A 19,743-nucleotide genomic window follows, 5' to 3' on the forward strand; every position below is an offset into this window, starting at 1 on the left:
AGATATTTTTGACAGCTGATGAGTAGATGTTTTTCTACGTCGATCAATCTGTAACAACCGGATCGTATACAAAAATACGGTGTTTACGCATGAATGGCAAACATTTGGGCTAACGTACGCACTAGCAACGTACTTTGCAACATCTTAATAAGTATTTCAAAATTAACTTATTTTATTGAAATTATTTAGGCTAAAACCCGTTTTGGCTTTTCGAATCTGATGGAAACAGATCTTTAGTCTGTCATTATTTTTATAACGACCGTTAAATTTTAATACCCATGTGTAAATCTAAGCTTAAGGCTGGCTTTTCATGCATGCGATATGCCTTAACGCGCCGATGCGAAATTGTTTCTATGAATTTAAGTACTAGATTTCAATTTGTTTTTACCAATGAATAGACAGTTTATGGCATTAGGGAATACATTCAAATTTAACTTAAATTCTGTTATCCAACTTAATACAAATTACATAGGGATCTATTGTGAATTAACATATGTGGAAACATGGTACTTTTAGAAACGAATTTGCAACTCTCATGCATTATTGATTCAAATTATGAAAACGCAGTCAAAGACAATTAAATATGACATTCTTGATATTATTTAATATTTGTTTGTTTATTATTGATTCCTATTTTGCATTTTCACAATTTAAAATTGTCGTTCTTGTTTCATGAAATTTTTTTGTTAATTTTTAATTAAATTTTGGAATAGAAGAATATTAGAATGGAATAATAGAATTTATTTATTATTCATATATGGAGTGTGTATTGTCACAAAGGTAAATAGGAAAACCACACAGTAGATCCACAAAAAATTTTAGGTAAAGGAACGAATATTAAAGAAATTTTCCTACCAGATGTTTAATGAATATATCAAAAATAAACAACACATTGTAAGAAAAGTAAAACTTCACACAGGTATATAAATCCTATTACATTACTACAGATTTATTAAAAATATTAATTTATATGTATAAGATATTTAATAAAAACTGATGCACCACTTAGTCAGCAACGTCTAGAATTGCATTAGCAAAATGCAACTCTTGTTAAGTCTAGTCTAATCCCTGGCTAAAACCTGTCGATACCGATGGGTGTTTAAATAAGTCAGCAGAATATTTACTTATATTGACATTCGCTTTACACAGTACTCCTTTTAGCCATCGACATATAGTTTGACTTCAAGCCTTGTTATATGATGGCCTTAAAGTAATAAGTAAGTATTGTTATCGATATATCTAAAGGTAGCAGTTCAGTCTCTAAACGCCAACAACGTTCGAGCCGGACATCTTGTAGATAACTCTATAAAAGGCAACTGAAGACATGAACCTGATTAAAAAGTCTAAAATATCGGTTATCAAAATCTGCACACCACTCTCTAGAAAAGGAATATTCTGTACCCTAAATGAAGAGTGGTCTCTGTCCTGTGCATATATGTATCTAGTAATGCGACAAGTTTCTCTGTTCTTTACTTTTTCAACGAAAGGCTGTTGTCTAAAGAAAATCGATCTTAATAATTAAAGACCACTTGTGGCTTTCACAAAACCTTGTATTTAGGCCTTCAAGGTCGAAGTCAAACAACTCCTTTTAGAAACCGTCCAATATCCAGACTGTTGCTTACGTTTATATCTATATTAAAGACAAGGCCGACACAAAACTATTAAAAGTTCCGTATTTTATAGTTCTGGTATTCAATTCTCCTTGAAAAGAGGCTATGATCTAAGGAGTTGTACCCGGATATGGTAAAATATTATTTTTATGCCCTTCCTGCCGCTAAGGACTGTAACATGACCTCTACTGCCTTAAGAAAGTCCTCTTCTACCACGTGCTTCGCGGATAACTTCATAGCAACCAGGAAAAAAAATTAAATAGTTATAACACAAAACTTAAAACCCAACTAACGAACAAACTACAAAGAATATTGATAAAGTACGCATCTGCAATAAAGCGCTGTGTTGAAAAACGTACATAATCTCCCATGAATGATACTCATCTGTTGAATGTACGTATTAGATGGACCAAAAACTATACTTTTTCAATTGTTAATTGCTGACGAAGGGAATTACGAAAATTCCATGTGCTCTGTCCTCTATAATTTTGCTTATTACCCTGAAAAGTAGCGGAAATGGTGAATAGTGAAGCCATAAAAGTTAAGCTTTGACCATGACACTGTAACAGCATATATTACCTTTGAATGAGGATCTTGTGACGAGAAAAATAGGTTTTACATTTACTATTAGCTGCAGATGCAAACGAGTCAATGCTAGGATTACCTAAAACTTCTTGAACTTAAAAATGATATCTTCCTAACCTCCATTTCGCTTCTGGATATATACCTTGAGGCTAAACCAACTTTATTATTTTTACGGATTTAGGGGAGTGGCTTTGGTGTGGTTGAAGTCATACCTGTCTGGTCGTACCCAGAGGGTGGTTGCATCTGGATTTTCGTCAGGGATAGCACACCTTAAATGTGGTGTACCTCAAGGGTCAGCGTTAGGTCCTATTTTATTTTTATTATACGTTAATGACTTAAGCTCTCTATAACTACATGGACTAGTGGTTCAGTTTGCCGATGATACCACAATTCTGTGGCATAACAAAGATCAAAAAGTAGTCAGATCTCTCATAGTAGAGGACCTTCACAAAATTAAAGAGTAGTGCATCTGCAATCAGCTTGTATTCAATGTTGATAAGACTTTTATTCTGGGCTTCAAGTGTAATGTAGAGGGTTTTTTGTTTGATAAGCAGAACCCACCACATAGTGGGGATTATTGTCGATTTCTCGGCCTCTTCATTGATGAGAGTTTAAGGTTTGACAACCACGTTTTGGGACTCGCTGCTAAACTTTCTTCTGGTTGTTTTGCAGTCAGGGTTGCCAGGCATGAGTTGGGGGGGTTGTTTGCTCGCTCAGTTTATTTCGCCTTTATAGACTCTCATATCTGTTATGGGTTGCCATTTTGGGGTTTGTGCTCCAAGGGACTCCTTAACATAATTTTTACTATTCAGAAAAAAACTTTAAGGTATCTGTGTCGTGTTGGTCTGAGAGTCTCTTGTAAACCTCTTTTTCTAACTGAAAGAATCTTAACAGTTTTCTCACTCTTTATATTGGAAACTGCAACACTCATATATAAAAGTCCGTAAGTCCACCATCCTGCACCAGTCATAATACTCGTCAAGTAAACAACTTATCTCTTCCAATGCCCACCTCCTCACTTACGAGAAACTCTTATATTTATTAGTCGTAAAATATTTAATCATGTTCCTTTTTTGATTAGGACTGTTACAGACCTTAAAGAGTTTAGGTGTGAACTAAAGAAATTAATCTTACCAACAGTTTACTACAGCATTGAAGAGTATTTAAAAGACTCATTTTAATATTAAAAATTAACTGTATATCTGTTGATCAGATTTTTTTTTTATTATTCTTGTTTTATGTTGGTTCTTGCCTTTTCTTTTCTTCTTTTTTGGTTTTTTCTTTGATTATATAAAATATGCTTCTATGTACAATCAAAAACGATTTTGTATTCTGTTTTTTATCCTGTATCCTGTATAACCAAATAAATACTAGTATTATAAATTCTAGGATTAGAAAGCTTTTAGCACAAATTTGTAAACTTAGCAAATAAAGTATATTTTGACTTTGACTATTTGTATAAAAGTCAGATCTCTCGAGAAAACTATTTAACCCCGAGTGCTGGCAACTACCCATCTTGTTAATGCAAGCAATAGCTACACAGTTATCCACACGTCACAGTATGCTTCTTGAATTTAAATTATTGGCAAAACATTTCAAGCCTAAAAATATAGAAAAATAAATAAATCAAGAAAATGTATATGCTTTTACTGATCTATTGCACCAACACCAACCCTCAGTACACTCCCTAACCTAGTTGTAAAAAGCTCTATTACAAATTCGTCCTGCCTATAATTATGCTTTGCATGCAAAATGTTTTTTACCCACCATTTAAGATCTCAGTCCAGAATATTATGATCAGCAACCATGTTTGCATTATATTTGTTTTTCTCCTTCAAATAAGTTTGCCATATTTCATAGCTGGTGAGGCAGCTACTAAAACTCTAATAAACTGTGAAAATTCTTTGATTGTACAAGATTTCCTATTATTATTGGCTAGCTTTAATTCTTAAACCTTTTTTCTTGAGTTAAATGTATAGACATATTGGTACTGTTAAATACAAATACAAATATTTACATGTATCAGAAGGAACCAGAGAGCTTTTGCTCAACTTTATAATAAAACCCAATTTTTCTAGTATTTATAGTCTGTTTAAGACTACTTAAACACTATTGTTTGACTTTTAAATGACACAAATATTATTTAAATAAGTCACACATGTGAATCCTCATATCTTTTGAACATAGAGGCTTAATTACTTGTTTTGAAACCTTTGTAAAAACATATGGTATTGGTGCTAGACTAAACGGGCAACATGTAAATTCATATAATTTATTGTTGAAGCAATATCATAAGAATTTTCTGTGACCTTCAAATACTGGCAGATTTTTTTAAAAGAAAATAGGAAAATAAAAATTGTTCTGAAACTGGCTGATATTGAGCCACAATACCATTTTTTCCATACCATCAATAATCTACCATGTTAGGAAAGGATTCTAGCTCCCCTTCCTCTTCGCTGTCTGAAGAGAGAACCAGAGTACTGACTTGACTTATTTTACTAGTACTAGGAGAAAGGCTTTGGCAAGGGCTTCAGTTATTGTTAATCGAAATAGATTTTGACCTACTTCTTGAAAAGCGGGCAGCTGCCCTTGACACACTCTTAGATGGAGGGGTGTGCCTCTTTGAATAATATTTGGATAGGGGGTTGTAACCCCTAGAACCTAGAATGTAACCCCCTGATGCTCTAATCGAGAAATTCTAAGTTTTGCCAAATAGTTAAGATCCGAATAAGAACTAAGTATAGCCTAGAAGTGGATCTACAAGACCCCCTGCGTCTTTTTTCGGCCTGAATATTCGTCTCTGAAACAGAATGTTGTTTGAAACGTTTATGCTCTATCCTAAAAATAACAATGGTTAATGATAAATAAAAAACAGTTTTACAAAGTAAAAATAATTTCACGTGAAACTGCGTCGAGGCCGTCCAGCCACTGACATAATAGAACTTCTATTCACAGAAAACCGACCAAGGATTTTCCTCTTTGTGTTCTGTGCTTCTATTATGTAAAATTTATATGTATATAATATAATAATATATTTCAACATTAATAATATATAATTATTATAGTTGTATGTTTAAATTCTTCTTCTTCTTCTTCCTCGCTACCATGGACTCGTGTCGTTCTTCGACAGCAGCCCAAGCCCGTGCCTCTATGAAAGGTGTGTCGCTTCTCCGACACGTCTGGAATTTTCCATGCCTCTCATGGGAAGTTTAAAGGAAATAGGAATGGAAATGCTTAGATTAGTTAGAAAGATTAAATAAATTCTCATGCGTCAAGCAGGTGACATGCTATCAACTTTAAGCCATCAAGAGTGTGCAGAAAAAAGTAAAAAAAAACAACAACAAAGTGCTTTATGTGGGTTTAGTTCACAGTTTTATGTTGTTCTTTGATAAGTGCTCAATAATTCTTTGAGTGGTCTTAGAATTAGGTTTAGCTAGTATACATTCAATATTTACAGGGCCATTCAAGTTTTTTAATGCCATATCGTATCTTAGCTTACAATTTATCAAATCCATATCACAGTCAAATATTAAGTCGTTAAGGGTTCCAATTTGTCCGCATATACAGTTTGGGCTGTCTTTTATTCCTATTTTATTTAAATGAATTGGTGTAATACAGTGGTTGGTCCGCATTCTAGTCATTGTTGTTATCATGTCCCTACTTTGATATTCAATATCACTCAACCATGGTTGTTTTCGAGGCTTCTGCTCCATTTGTGTATATGTATTGTTAACTTTTTCTTGTCTCCACGTCTTGAATTCCTCTTCCCACATATACCATATTGCTGCTTTTCCATCTTGGGTAAATCTTCTTGAGTCGATCAGGTTTGGTTGGTTTACTCGTGCCAGATTTCTTCCGGATTAGGCTAGTTCATCTGCCTTTTCGTTGCCCCTAATTTCCGTATGACTTGGTACCCATAGCAGCTTGATGTCTGTGTCTTTGCTCTTGAGAATTTCTTGTCTTGTTGATAAGGTTATGTAGTCAATGTCCTTATTAATTCCTGTTCTTGTTATGGCTTGAATTCCACTAAGAAAATCTGTGACTATTATTAGTTTTCTACTTTGATGGGCAAAGCTTCTGACTGCTTCCCGGATTGCTATGGTTTCTGCAGTACATATAGGGGTGTAGCCACTTAATCTTCTGTGTATTTTCAGAGGCGGTTCTTCACATACTATTCCTATCCCGCATGTTTTTGTTTCTGGGTCAACAGACGCATCAGTGTAGCATATGGTATAGTCAGTGTAATTTTCTATTATTTGTAAAAATTTCCTTTTATTGTTTTCTTCCTTACGTAGATTCGTTTTAATAAACTGTATTGTTTCAATTTGCTCACTCTTTGAAAATTCATAGCATGGGAGTAGATGCGATTTGTGTATTCTTTGTATGTGCTGCAGCATAATTTATATACATTCAGAAGTATTTTTGGGTCTCCACCCCACCAAACTCTTGTTAGGCTCCTCATGATGTTAATCCCTTTTATAGCTTTTGTAATTTGATGTTCAATGTGTTTGGTCCATTTTAGATGTTTATCAAATGTTACCCCTAGATATTTGTAATGTGTAACCCATTCAATTTCTTTGTTATTAGCCTTCAAATGATTTAACTGTCTTCTAATATTTCCTTTTGAAAACATTATTGCTTTTGTCTTTTGTTCTGATATACTTACATTATGATTTTTTAACCACAGGATGACTCTATTTAGACTATTTTGTACGGTGTCAATATTCCTATCCAAATTTTTTCCACTTATTAAGATGACCAGGTCGTCTGCAAACTGTAGGATATTTACGTTTCTTGCTATGAGTTCATTTAGTGTTGTCATATATATATTATATAATAATGGGCTTAAGGTGGCACCCTGCATTAGTCCTTTGCTAGTGTACCGTGGTCCTATTAGTTTGCCTGTCGTTGGGGATCTAATCATCAGCTTTCTGTTCTGTAAAAGTTTTTCTATAAGCTGTATTATTTTTATATTATTCTGTAATTAGTCCAGATGGTTAATGAGGATTGGGATGGAGACATTGTCATAGGCTGCTTTTATATCAAGGAATACTGCGGCTGTTTTTTCATTATTTCCAAATGCCTTGTATATTTCTGAGGCTAAGTAGACACAATTGTCCATTGCTCGTCTTCCATTCCTAAATATATTCTGTAATTTTCCGAATATCTTCTTATTTTCCATCATGTGGTCCAATCTTGCTTGTATAATTCCCTATTTTTTTTACACTTGAGCTGAGTGTTATTGGCCTATAGCCTGCTATTTTGGGATCCTTTCCTGTTTTTAAAATTGGAACTACTATTTGAGTCTTTCAATCCTCTGGAACCTCTTCTTCTCCATCCAATATTTTATTCAGTATGCAGGTAAAGCTCATTATTCCTTCTTCTGGGAGGTTTCTAAGCATGCTATAATATATTTGATCGGATCCAGTCGCTGACTTTTTCCTTTTGTCCAATTTTATATTTATTTCATTTTTTGTTATTGTTGTTGTATTCTCATTATTCTTGTATTCTCCTCTACGTGTGATGTTTCTTACATTGTCGCTGTCTGTCATTTTCTACAGAAGGTCATTTATCCAGGTCTCTCTTGTGTCTTGTGCTGTTCCCTTATATGAGTTAGAAAATTTTCTGATTGTGTCCCAAATCTGTTTAATCGGTGTGTTTCTATTCAGCTCGTTACAGTAGTTTACAAATTCCTCTTTCTTTTTAGTCTTTAAAAATCTTCTGATTTGGGCAGCAATTTTCTTGAAGTTTAGAAGAGTATTCTCATTTGGCATGATTTTGTAGTTCTTGAAGGCCAGTTTTCTTTTATTTACTTGTTTATCACATTCACTGTCCCACCATATAGGTTTACTTATGTAGGTTTTTGTGTGTCGGTTGTTATTTGTTCTGGGTATCGCTTCATCTGCTGCATGGTTGATTTTTTCCATAAAATCTTTGTAGATTTTACAATTACATATTTCCTGGGATTCCAATATTTGTTTATTCTTCTCCCAATTTGCATATTTGGTGTTCCGTTTTGTTTGAGGATTACTTTGTTTTATGTTATTTGTTTCTTTAGTTAAATGGATTATTATTGGTAAGTGGTCACTGTTGATTGGTTCTTCATATGTATTCCATAAGCATTTATTTGCTATGTCATTTGAGACTAGAGTAATATCTGGGCAGCTGTTTCCGTCTGGTGTAATTCGGGTCTTACTTCCATCATTCAGTAACACCATTGTGTCTATGTCATTTAGAGCTTCTCTGAGATTTTTTCCTTTTTGATTCTGAAGTGTTGATCCCCACAATGGGCTTTGTGCATTTTTTTGTATTTGATTGTATGGGATTTTTTTGTTAATTATGATGGCTATGCCACCATACCCATCCTGTCTATCGTTTCTTATTAGAGTATAATTTTTTAGTTTGATCATGTTTGTTTGTTTCAGGTGTGTTTCGTTAATTAAGGCTATATCGATTTTTTCTTCCGAAATTAAGTTTTTTAGGTCCACTTGCTTGTTTTTTAGACCATTTATATTCCAGGACAATATTTTTAGTTCCATTGAGAAGTATTGTATTGTTCATTAGTATCTATTGTGCTATGCAGAGTGTCAGTTGTGGAGTCATCACTTATTATTGGTGGACTTGGGACTGAAATTAAGTCCTCATATTCATCTATCTCCATATTGTATTCCTTTGTAGCTGAATCAATTTCTTTGTATAGCATATCCAAACCTACAGAATCTTTAAGTTGTTTGGATTGGCTTAATATGTTTTTTATTAATTGTGGCAGAGTTGCCCGGGGCATGTCCGTGGACTCCCCTGAGTTTTGTTCCCTGGTGTATGTTATCAGATTTCCTGAGAATGAAGGTTATCTTCCTCCCTCAGGGAAAGTAACTTCTTTGTACACTTTTTTGTCATTTGGTAGTGATAGGCTAGCTGTTGGTTTTCTTTTGTTAGCCTGAGTAGCTTGTGTATAGATCGCTCTCTGAGTAAATGCATTAGTTTCTGCTAATTGGCGTCTCTGGTGTATTTCTATCACATTGTCTGTAGTTTTTACTGGGAGGTTTGGAAAGTTTACTTGGCTGTACTTGTATCTTATTTGTTCCAGCCTGCTGTTTGCTTTCTGTATAGGTTGCTCTGTAGTGTATTTTTTCGGTGTTCTTGTTCTAGCTTCATGATATGATAGATTTTCAAACGCCATCAGCTGTTGTATGTCCTTCTGCCGTTGGTACTCTGGGCATGATCGGTTTGATAGGGAGTGGTCCTTGTGACAGTATACACAGTCGTACGGTTTGTCACATTCTTCTTCATTATGTTCCAGTTGGCATTTGCCACATCTTTGCTTACTTCTGCATGATTTTTTGATGTGTCCATATCTTAAACAGTTAAGGCAAAATAATACGGCTGCAACATAAATATTGACTTTTGCCTTGTAGTATTCAATGTCAACTTCTATTGGCAATTTTTTCTCGGTGAAGGTGATGACAACTGATTGAGTAGGTGTGTATTCTGCTTGTCCCTCCTTGATGGTTCGTCTGTTAAGTCTTCTAACTCATAGGATTTTCGTGGTTGCCTTTGCTGTTTCCAGGACCTCTTCTTCTGACATCTCGGTTGGAATGCCCCTTAAGACCCTTTTGCAAGTCACCAAACTCAACGGAATGACCGCGTTTAGACTATGTTCAAGAAGTCTTTATGATTTATAAAGTTATTGGCCGCTTGAGCAGTTAGAAATTCAATGCCTAACCTAAATTTACCCTTTCGTGTAATTTTAGAAATGCCGACAATGTTTGCTTTTTTTAATTCTCTACCTAATCTAATAGGGTGCATATTTTGAATATTTCCATCATTTATACTATTTTCTATCATTACTAAGAATGGCCCTGTATCCCCCATTGGATATAGGGGTTTAACCCTTGTGGGGGAGGCCCTAGTGCCATTTTCATTCATGTATTAAGCAATTCTAATGGTATATTTGCTATGCTATGTATGATAATAAAGAATAATTCCTACAGGATTTGAAGGAATGTTGTATGGATAGGTTAGCAAGCAGGAGGTGAAGCAGCAAGCAGGTGGGAAAGCAAGAAGCAGATCTACAGGCAATTACGTGCAGGCACGGGCTTACCAATTTTTCCCTCTGATGGTTCCTCACCTACTTACTACGTTTTTTATGTTTTATAAAGCTTTTTTGCAAAAAAAATTTCTTTTTAGATTCGCTGTTAGATTCACGTGTTGTCACTAGAATGGCGCCAACGACTCTCTCCTGTTTACATGTTTAAATTCTGTCAGTGCGTCCAGCACACAAAACTGAGGTTATGGTCAAAAGTCGCTCAAATATACATGACAGTAGGGCCTGTGCTACGTAGCAACAGACCAGAAGAGACGGATTTAAACGTGTGTTGCAGAGACTATCTCAAGGCGATACTGCATAGTAAAAGTAATATAGAGAACGAAGCACGAAAATAATATACAAAATTACTAATTATTTTATTTAGATTTTATCTTTAATTTATAATGACGGCTCGTATTTTAGTTATTTTTTTTTCATTTTACCAGGTTTTTTTATTGCTAAGGTAAGGCCTGTAGTAATCCACGATTGAAGATTTTTCTACTCTGTACAGTAAACTGTTTTATGGTCACTTACTTTTTTCACAAATAAGGCAATTTTGTGAATAAGTAAAATTTTGTGTTGCTGCCTAATAATGACAACTTATATCGTTTTGGAGTACACTTTTTACAAAAATGTCATCAAGTCATGAGCTGCTTATAAACGTAACACGCCCATTAAATGGTTAGCCCAGCTAATGTTAACGATGCCTATTTATGCAACTATAAAACCTGTAGAAATTTAAAAGGGATAGGTATCGACTAACCTGTACATCTTCCTTATTTAATACGTTCAGATTCATATCACCAATGAGAAGCTTGTTATTTTTACCAGAATAAAATTCACCCAAGTCACTAAAATATAATTGTGCATTAGTCTATGATCGTTTATCTGTACAAAGAATTTCATAGTTAATGTCATGAATATGAAAATCAATTCGGCTCACTGTGACATATGATTTATTTATAGTTTATTGATTAAGTCATCGTTTTTATTGAATTTTGCATTTTTATAACAGACCATCTCTCAGTTAGTATAATAATGTCAACTTAAAGTTTCAAGAAATATAGTATGCTACAAATTTTAAGATGTTGGATGCAAAAAATTTTGTTTTTTGAATTAATTAAATTTTTAAGGCTCAATCATTATCTCTTATACCATGCAAATATTCATCCAACAAGTCTAGTTGTTCACAAATCTTCACCTCTGATATGTTATTCGCCATAGACTGCCATAATTTATTTTACTGCTGAATATTTGAAAGTGGTGATATTTGTATGTTAAACATACAATAATATTTTTATAACAGAGTTTTATTGAATTTGAAAAACTAATAGATTAGGTTGGTAGTTTATTAAAGGCATTTGGCTATAATATTAAGTGGCAACATTTATTTAAGAATATGCCCGTTGTTTATTATGAGTGCGCAAAATGTGCGTCCGGTGCGCAGTCGCATGGCTAAGATTAGTTCCAATTCGCGAGTTTTAACTCTCGTATACTTTCTTTACGATTTAAAATAAGGAAAACTGTCTAACAAGATCCTCAGTAATTTTTAATAAATGTTTCAACTTTATTAATATTAATAAGTTTTTCACATGCTAACCGTTATTTTTCAGAGAATTAGACGACAATTTCTTAACTCACATTCCATTGGCCATAACGAAGCTGCGAGACCTTCAAGAACTGTAAGTACCGCCTTAACCCCAATTTTATGATTTTTCAAGTATGTCCTATTTTTCAGGTCAATTTCAGGCAACAGAATCAAATACATAACGGGTGGGGTTCTACAGCAAACCCCTGCTCTCGCTCTACTCGAATTAAAAGGAAACCCATTGGCCGCCGCTGATGCGCAGGCGTTTGCTCATCTACCACGGCTCCGAAAGTTGCAAGTATTATATTCCATGTCTTATTTGGTTTTTCTTTTAATCGACCTTCATAGATTAATACTTAAAATTGTCTTTACCTAACGAGGGAATTAATAGTTTTCGTGTAGATTTCTGATTGCTTGATGAATCCAGAGCAAAATTCGACTTATACAGACTCCAAACTTCAGAAGGATGGATAGCCCATCAGCTACTGCCATGGAAACCATTCGGAACTTCCTGCTTCAGGAGAAAAGAGACTAGAGTAGAACTTCAATGAGAGAACTTTGGTTCACAAGATGATTACAGGTTACTCAGGTTACATATGTAAGAAGCATAGGAATCGGACTTATATAATGGCGAGGGCCTTGAAGTGACCTACAGAACAGGGATAACAATAACATCGTGTTGTAAAGGACCATCCCTTGGACAACTTGTGAAGAGGTTTTTTTGTTACAAATATTTCCATATTTGGTAAATATACTCTAAGATAGTATGAAATTAACTGCAATGTCTTCTAACTCAAGCTCTAGAAAGAAAATATCTAGAAGACCATTCAATCAAAAGCCTTATTGCCTGAAACCATTAGATAAATCTGAAAACCATTAGATGAAATCATAGAGATAGATATCATTACTGAAGTTAAATATCAAGAGCTACATCGAAAGTTAATGAGTTCTCACTCTCAATAAAGGCAGATATAGGACTACTAACTAGAGCACTGAAGATACATCATGATAATCCAAATCTTCAAGTACTCCAAAGGGTTGCAAATTCTGAGAGAATCGTTGATGAAAGCAGGAGGTCAGTTGCGAGTCCTTGAAGCAGTGATCTGCCAAAAAAAGTTAAATGCCTGGCAAGCAAAAAACGTGACGTCATATAACTGAAATAAAATGAAAAGTGGAACAAACAAAAGAATGGTTGTCTGTAACGAATGGTAAATTACTTTAAATACCTGGAAGAGGAACAGGTTGTTACTCTAACTGAGTTATGGCTTAATTGTCTGAAAAACATAGCAACAACAGCAAATAATTTTAACTGCCTGAAAAAAGAAAAATTTTTATTGAAAGTGCTTGTAAGAAGTAGCAATTCTATAAGTAATAGAGTCTTGAAAAATTCAAAAATGGCTTAAACTGCTAGTAAGGAATGGCCAATGATCTTAATTGCCTTGACAATATTAGAAACTATTTCAACTGTCTATAAAAAATAGGAATCATGGCTTAAACTACTTGTATAAAATAGGAATGGTGACTTCAATTATATGTAGATGATAACATATTATTTCAACCGCCTGAAGAAATAAAGAATTAATCGAAAGTATTTGAACGAAATAACAAATGACTTCAATTGCCTGGACGATATGAAGAATTACTCCAACTGCTTGTAAGAAATAGGAATCGTTTTCAGTTCCTCTGGAAAAGATACCCTAGAATGTTTTAAACTGCCTGACAAAAAAAAAGAGGGATTTAAGCAAAACTGTGAGAACCAGAAATGATGACTTCAATTGCCTGAAAGGAATTATAACTGACTTGGACTGCTTCTAAGATTGGAATTATAACGTTAATTCTCTAAAAAAAATACAAGTGTTTGTAACAAATTGGACTTAAGTCTTAATTAATTCCTCTTCTGAATCTGTCTAAAAAAAAGAGAGATTATACTAAAACTTTTTGTAAAAAAAAAAACAAATGACTTTACTTGCTTTAGTACATCGGAAATTACTTTATAAGAAAGAAATAGGAATTCTGACTAAAATGGTTTGTATAGGAATTATTTAAAAAAAAGTATCAAATGATGTCAACCGCCTGAAGAAAGAAAAAGTGTTGATTTTTTGAAACTGCGTGTAAGAAATAGCAAATGACTTCATTTACCTGGAAGGAATGAGAAATTACATTAGCTTTTTTTAAGAAATAAGTACTTGGACTTTAACTGCTAGAAAAATAAAGTAGCAAGTTCTTATGACTTAATAGCAGAGCTAGACCCTTAGAACATTGAAAGGCCTTTCAATGTTCTAAGGCTAGACCATAATATAGCCTGGAAAAAACAGTTAATGAATTTAAATAATATAAATAAAATGGGATAAATGGCTATCATAACGTACGGTACAGAACTCCACGAAGACATCAGCAGGACGAAACACGCCGAAATGGCCGAAATGAAAACACTAAGAATAATAACAGGAAAAACAAGAGGAGGCAGGGTAAAAAACATATATATCAGAGAACAATGCGAAATGTAAGATATTGTGAGATGTGGAATACAACGTAAGAGGCAGTGATACAACCATATAAGATGTGCATAGACTTTCGAAAGTAATTCTAAAAAACCCGTCCGACCTAAAAGATGGAGAGATAAATGATAATCTATCTCTTAGGAAAAGATGCAGATGCAGTTTCAGATATAGCAGATTTTCAAAAAGTTGTAGAAGAAGAAGAAAAAGAAGATATAAAATGGTTGGGAAATACAAGGAATATAAAACGACTTCAACTGCTTGCGAGAAAAAAATAATATAACTTGAAAGAAACAGCAGTATGAAATAAACTTCATGAAACAAATTGCAACAAACAAATGACTTTAACTATCTAGAAGAAATAAGAAATTAGTCCAATTATATAGAATTAAAATAAACTGTACAACAAACAAAACCTTGGGAAGCCTCTTGATCTTCGATGAGCAGATCTTAAAGTTACCGGTTAAAGTTTTTTTCCCAAATATAACCCTTTGGACCATAAAATATTCAAAATACTAAACGTAACCATTTTACTTCCACAGGATCTTATCTGACGCCAAAGAACTAACGATATTTCCTAATTTAAATGGGACGAGCGCGTTGGAGGTGCTCCGACTGGACAGAGCCGGTCTCAGCTCCGTTCCGGCCGCCTTATGTGATTTCTGCCCCATGATTAAGAGCTTGTGAGTTTCGTTTAACTAAAAATATTTAAAAATTCAAGAGTATTTTTTTAGAGATGTGAAGTCTAATCGATTAGAACACGTGCCTGATCTCAACAATTGCAGGGAAATGCGAGTATTGTAAGTAGAACTTCTTATTTTTATGCAGAATTGATTTGTATTTTTTTTTAGAAATTTAGCTTCTAACCTGATAAGGTCAATTGAGGGCAAACGGTTTCGTGGAATGTATCAAATGCACGATCTCCTGTTGGCTCACAATCGTATACAGTACATTCCCTCAGATGCTTTTTTCAACTTAAGCGCCCTGCAAGTCCTGTAAGTTCTCGACTTAATGATTTAACAGCCAAAAGAACATCTTATTTTATAGGGACCTGGAAAATAACGAAATTTCCTTTATACATCCCGAGGCCTTCCTACCGATTTCAAAGATCGAAGATTTGTAAGTACTTACCTGCGAACTGAGGTATAAGTGTATAAGTACTAAAACAGGGTTTTCTTATAGAAACTTGGGAGATAATCTATTTCCGCATCTGCCTCCGCAAGGTCTGGAACGCCTCCTGCACCTGAAGACGTTCAACAATCCGAATCTGCGGGAGTTTCCGTCTCCCGAATATTTTCCTAGGATCCAGAGTCTCGTGCTCTCTTATGCTTATCATTGTTGCGCCTTTCTGCCGCTGACGCCGTCCAATGTGCCCACGGTGGCTAAGGATATAACGTTTTTTCCGGATATCGAGGACATTGACTTAAATATTTGGAATAATTCGGTTGATTTCTGGCCATCGCAACGTAAGTAGCCATTACTTGGAAGCCAGAGTATTGCCATTTTAACAAATAGATGAAGCATTAAATTCCAGTTAAATTAATTTAAAAAAATATTTACATAAACTCTTTAAACGTATATTTTAAATATATATTTATAAAAAGTGCATATCAACATTAATTCGGCATTAAAAAAACCGATTTACCAAACAAGACGATATTTACGTTCATTCGTGCGTATTGTTCTACCATTAACGTTATATTTAATTAATAGTTTTTCATACATTTAAATTATTTTTAATAATTCGGTTTTAATAGATGTAATATTTTCTAACCTTATTCTTCGCATGTCGTTACACCGTTAACGTTATTTTCTTTTGCGCTTCCTTAAAACAACAATTCTACATTGAAAATCGCAGTATTTGCAAAAATACCATTTAGAGAAAACTTTTATACTTCATATTTTAAATACATAACTTTCAAATAAATAATTTAAACCAGAATAACAGACACGTTAAGATGTTCTAATTTTAAGTTATTTATATGTCACTCGTATTAATTAATTTATTTGTTAAGTTATGTTTGTTTCATCAAATACTTATAATTATATATATTTCATCATATACTTATTCACAATCATAAGAATAATTATCTGTTTAATTAATATACTACATCTAAATTAATTATATTTAACTCTTTTTACTTAATTTATTTGTTTTTTTTTTAATGGAATATTACGTTAACACGTTAACATTACTTTTATTTGAGTTATATGATATACTAACAATTAGGGTTAGTGCCGCATTAAAGCTTAAAAATTAATATTTATTTATTTTTTATTTATTACAAGTTCAGGTTGCGAACAGTACACAAGTACCAAAAAAGCATCCACTGTGTATGTATAACAAACTTATGATAGGTTTACCAAACATTGTCTTAAATTTACATGTCACGTGTGTAGATACAATCAAAAAGAAAAGGGAAATTTAGATGAATACACTAATGAGATTAAATAGAGCGTAAACTGTTACAAGTTCTGAATTAAATAAACAAAAATAAAATTATTCTATCTTTTTTAAAAAATAGGTTTTTAATTGGCGTTTGTAGGATCCTATCGGCGTTCCAAAAATATCCGATTTCAGAAAATTGTTGTAAAAATTAAAAGCATTTTGAATTCTAGAAAGTGGAGAGTTCTGTCCTACGTTGGTTCGATAAAAATCGGCTGCAAACAAGTCTCGGTTTCTTGCATTTTGCCTTGGTATCCGTATATTAATGTGAGATAGAAGATAATGTAAATCGACGTGACAATTTACTATTTTATAAAGCGTAAAAAGATCTGTGATATTTCTTCTGTATTCAAGAGTTAAAAATTTAAATTTGGCTCGTATAATGGTATAATTATGGTTGTATATTGGCATATTGGTCTTAATTGCTAGATATTTTAGAAACCTATTTTGTACCCGCTCTAGGCGCGTAATGTCTACATTGTACTTCGGATTCCATATTACTGAGGCAAAAGAAAGTTTACTGAGGACAAAAGCATTATAGAGCATTCTATAAGGAGATAATTGAATTTGGGTTTTTAAAATCCGTTGAATTTCTTTTTATGAAACCAGCCATCTTATTGGACTCGCATATCACTCGCTCAATGTGAGATTTAAAAGTCCATTTTTCATCCAGGATTACTCCCAGATCTCTAATTTGTACAACTCGTTTCAGATTACTGCTATTTATAGAGTAAGGCGATATTATTTTGGTAATATTTTTTGTAAAAGAAATAGAAAAGCACTTTGCAGAATTTAGAAAGAGACGATTTTCTGACAGTATTGTTCAACGCGCAAAAGGTCTTGTTGGATTTTGAGGCAGTCATCCATGGTCTCGATTTTTAAGTAGATTTTCAAATCATCTGCAAAAAGTAATATTTTACAGTGTTTAAAACATTTTTTTATTGAATTTATATATATTATAAAAAACAACGGACCCAGGTGACTGCCTTGCGGTACACCTGATGTTATGTCAAACCACTCGGATTTATGGCCATCAATAGTTACTCTACTTTTTCTATATTATAGGAACAGGATAATCTAATTATTGCAGGATCAACATCGACTTCTTCAAGCCTTTGTATTAATATTTCAGGATCAATTTTGTCGAATGCTTTACTGAAATCGGTATATATCACATCCACTTGACCTTTGTTATCTATTGTTTTAGTGACAAATTCTGAAAAGCATAGTAGATTTGTTTCAAGAGATCTTTTAGGGTAAAAACCATGCTGTTCTTGAATAATTCTATGTTTTACACTCGGAAAAATTGTGTCGTACATAATCTTTTCCAGGATTTTGCCAAAAATGCATAACTTGCTAATGGGCCGATAGTTTGTCACGTCTTCCCTATCACCATTTTTAAAAATTGGTGAAATTTCGCTTAATTTCCATTTTTGAGAAAAAACTCCTGATCTTAACGACTTATTGAATATAATGCCTAGTGGCTTGACCAAGCTATTTGCGCAGTTCCTTACCAAGATAGGTGGAATATTATCTGGCCCAGGACTTTTATTTATATCTAAATTTTTACATATCTCAAGGATTTTATTTTCTGAAATTTCGTATATTTTAATATTACTTTTATTAAAAACAACTGGATTTGATGTATTATAAACACTCTTAAAAGATTGAGCAAACAAATTGCTTACATCCCTGCCACCTTTTGCAGAAATATTACCTAATTTTACGGCGTGTGGAATAGACACATTGTTTTTTCTCTTATTGCCAACAAAACCCCAAAATTTCTTTGTATTTTCCAAAATGTTGGATTCTATGCTATTTATATACTCTTTATAGTCATTTTTTATCATTTGTTTAGATAGGGTTCTAAGCTCACAAAATCGATCGTATGAAGCTCGATCACTGTATATTTTATATTTTTTATGGAGTTTGATTTTTTCTTTTATTACTGCGATTGTTTCGAAACGAAAATAGATAGGAAAGTTGCCTTTAACTCTACGCACCGGAACTAATTTTTCTATAATTAGTTCTATTTTGTGATAAAACTGGTCCACCAGGACGTCTACGTGAGCGCCCGTTGAACATTGACTCCAATTGATTTCTGATAAGGATTGATTTATGTTATCGAAATTAGCTTTTTTAAAGTTATATATTTTATTATTTGAGGCTCGGAGAGGTCTCATGCAAGAAACTGACCAAGCAAATTCAATTGCTTTATGGTTAGCATTTTCTTTAACTAAACAGCTAAGAGATTGTTGTAGATTACTTACTAAGCCTCTATTACAAAGAACTAAATCTAGTATTTTACTTTTATAATTTTTCAAAAAATTATATTGTTTAAATTCAAGATAAGAAAACATGTCAAGAACTTCCGAAAACTTGTTCCCAGATTGGACTGACTCAAAGAACGATTCATTAATAATTGTACGCCAACTTACCGTTGACATGTTGAAGTCTCCAACGATCAGGACAGAACTACTCTGCAACACATTTTCAAACCTAACCAAACCACTTATAAAAGTTGTCATTGAATAATCACATCCAGGTGGAATATAGACACAACACACTAATACGTTCTCTCCAGTGCTGGACTTGATTGAGACCCAAATATCTTCACACTCCAGCTCCAGATCATATTGTCGGTTGGACTCCAGTGTTGATTTGACCGCCACTAGGTATCCTCCTCCATCCTTCCTCTGAGCTTGTTGTCTCTCGATCCCGGCGATATACCAAGTAACTGTCGCTAAAAAGCTCGCTTGATAAGATATTATTGTTTAGCCAGGTTTCGGTTAGGCAGATGACGTCATAATCGTTAAGGAGTAGATTTTGGGGGAAATCATTAGTTTTTGTACGAAGACCCTGTGTGTTTTGGTAGTATATTTGTAGATTTTCAGCCATTATACTGAGCTAATTTTTTCATGGCATGATTA

General features: G+C 33.6%; 1 protein-coding gene across 4 annotated transcripts in view; it reads left to right on the forward strand.

The window, feature by feature from the left end:
- Positions 1–19,743, forward strand: part of LOC126750198 (lutropin-choriogonadotropic hormone receptor) — a 120,133-nt gene that overhangs the window by 75,603 nt on the left and 24,787 nt on the right. For all 4 annotated transcript variants that reach the window (XM_050459731.1, XM_050459732.1, XM_050459733.1 and 1 more), the window contains 7 exons: positions 11,895–11,963; positions 12,020–12,163; positions 14,910–15,050; positions 15,102–15,167; positions 15,219–15,362; positions 15,415–15,486; positions 15,550–15,833. In XM_050459731.1, coding sequence (XP_050315688.1) covers positions 11,895–11,963; positions 12,020–12,163; positions 14,910–15,050; positions 15,102–15,167; positions 15,219–15,362; positions 15,415–15,486; positions 15,550–15,833 — 920 coding nt within the window. The remainder of the gene's footprint in view (positions 1–11,894; positions 11,964–12,019; positions 12,164–14,909; positions 15,051–15,101; positions 15,168–15,218; positions 15,363–15,414; positions 15,487–15,549; positions 15,834–19,743) is intronic.

Source organism: Anthonomus grandis, chromosome 2 (genome assembly GCF_022605725.1).
Source record: "Anthonomus grandis grandis chromosome 2, icAntGran1.3, whole genome shotgun sequence".
Taxonomy (NCBI): Eukaryota; Metazoa; Arthropoda; class Insecta; order Coleoptera; family Curculionidae; genus Anthonomus; species Anthonomus grandis.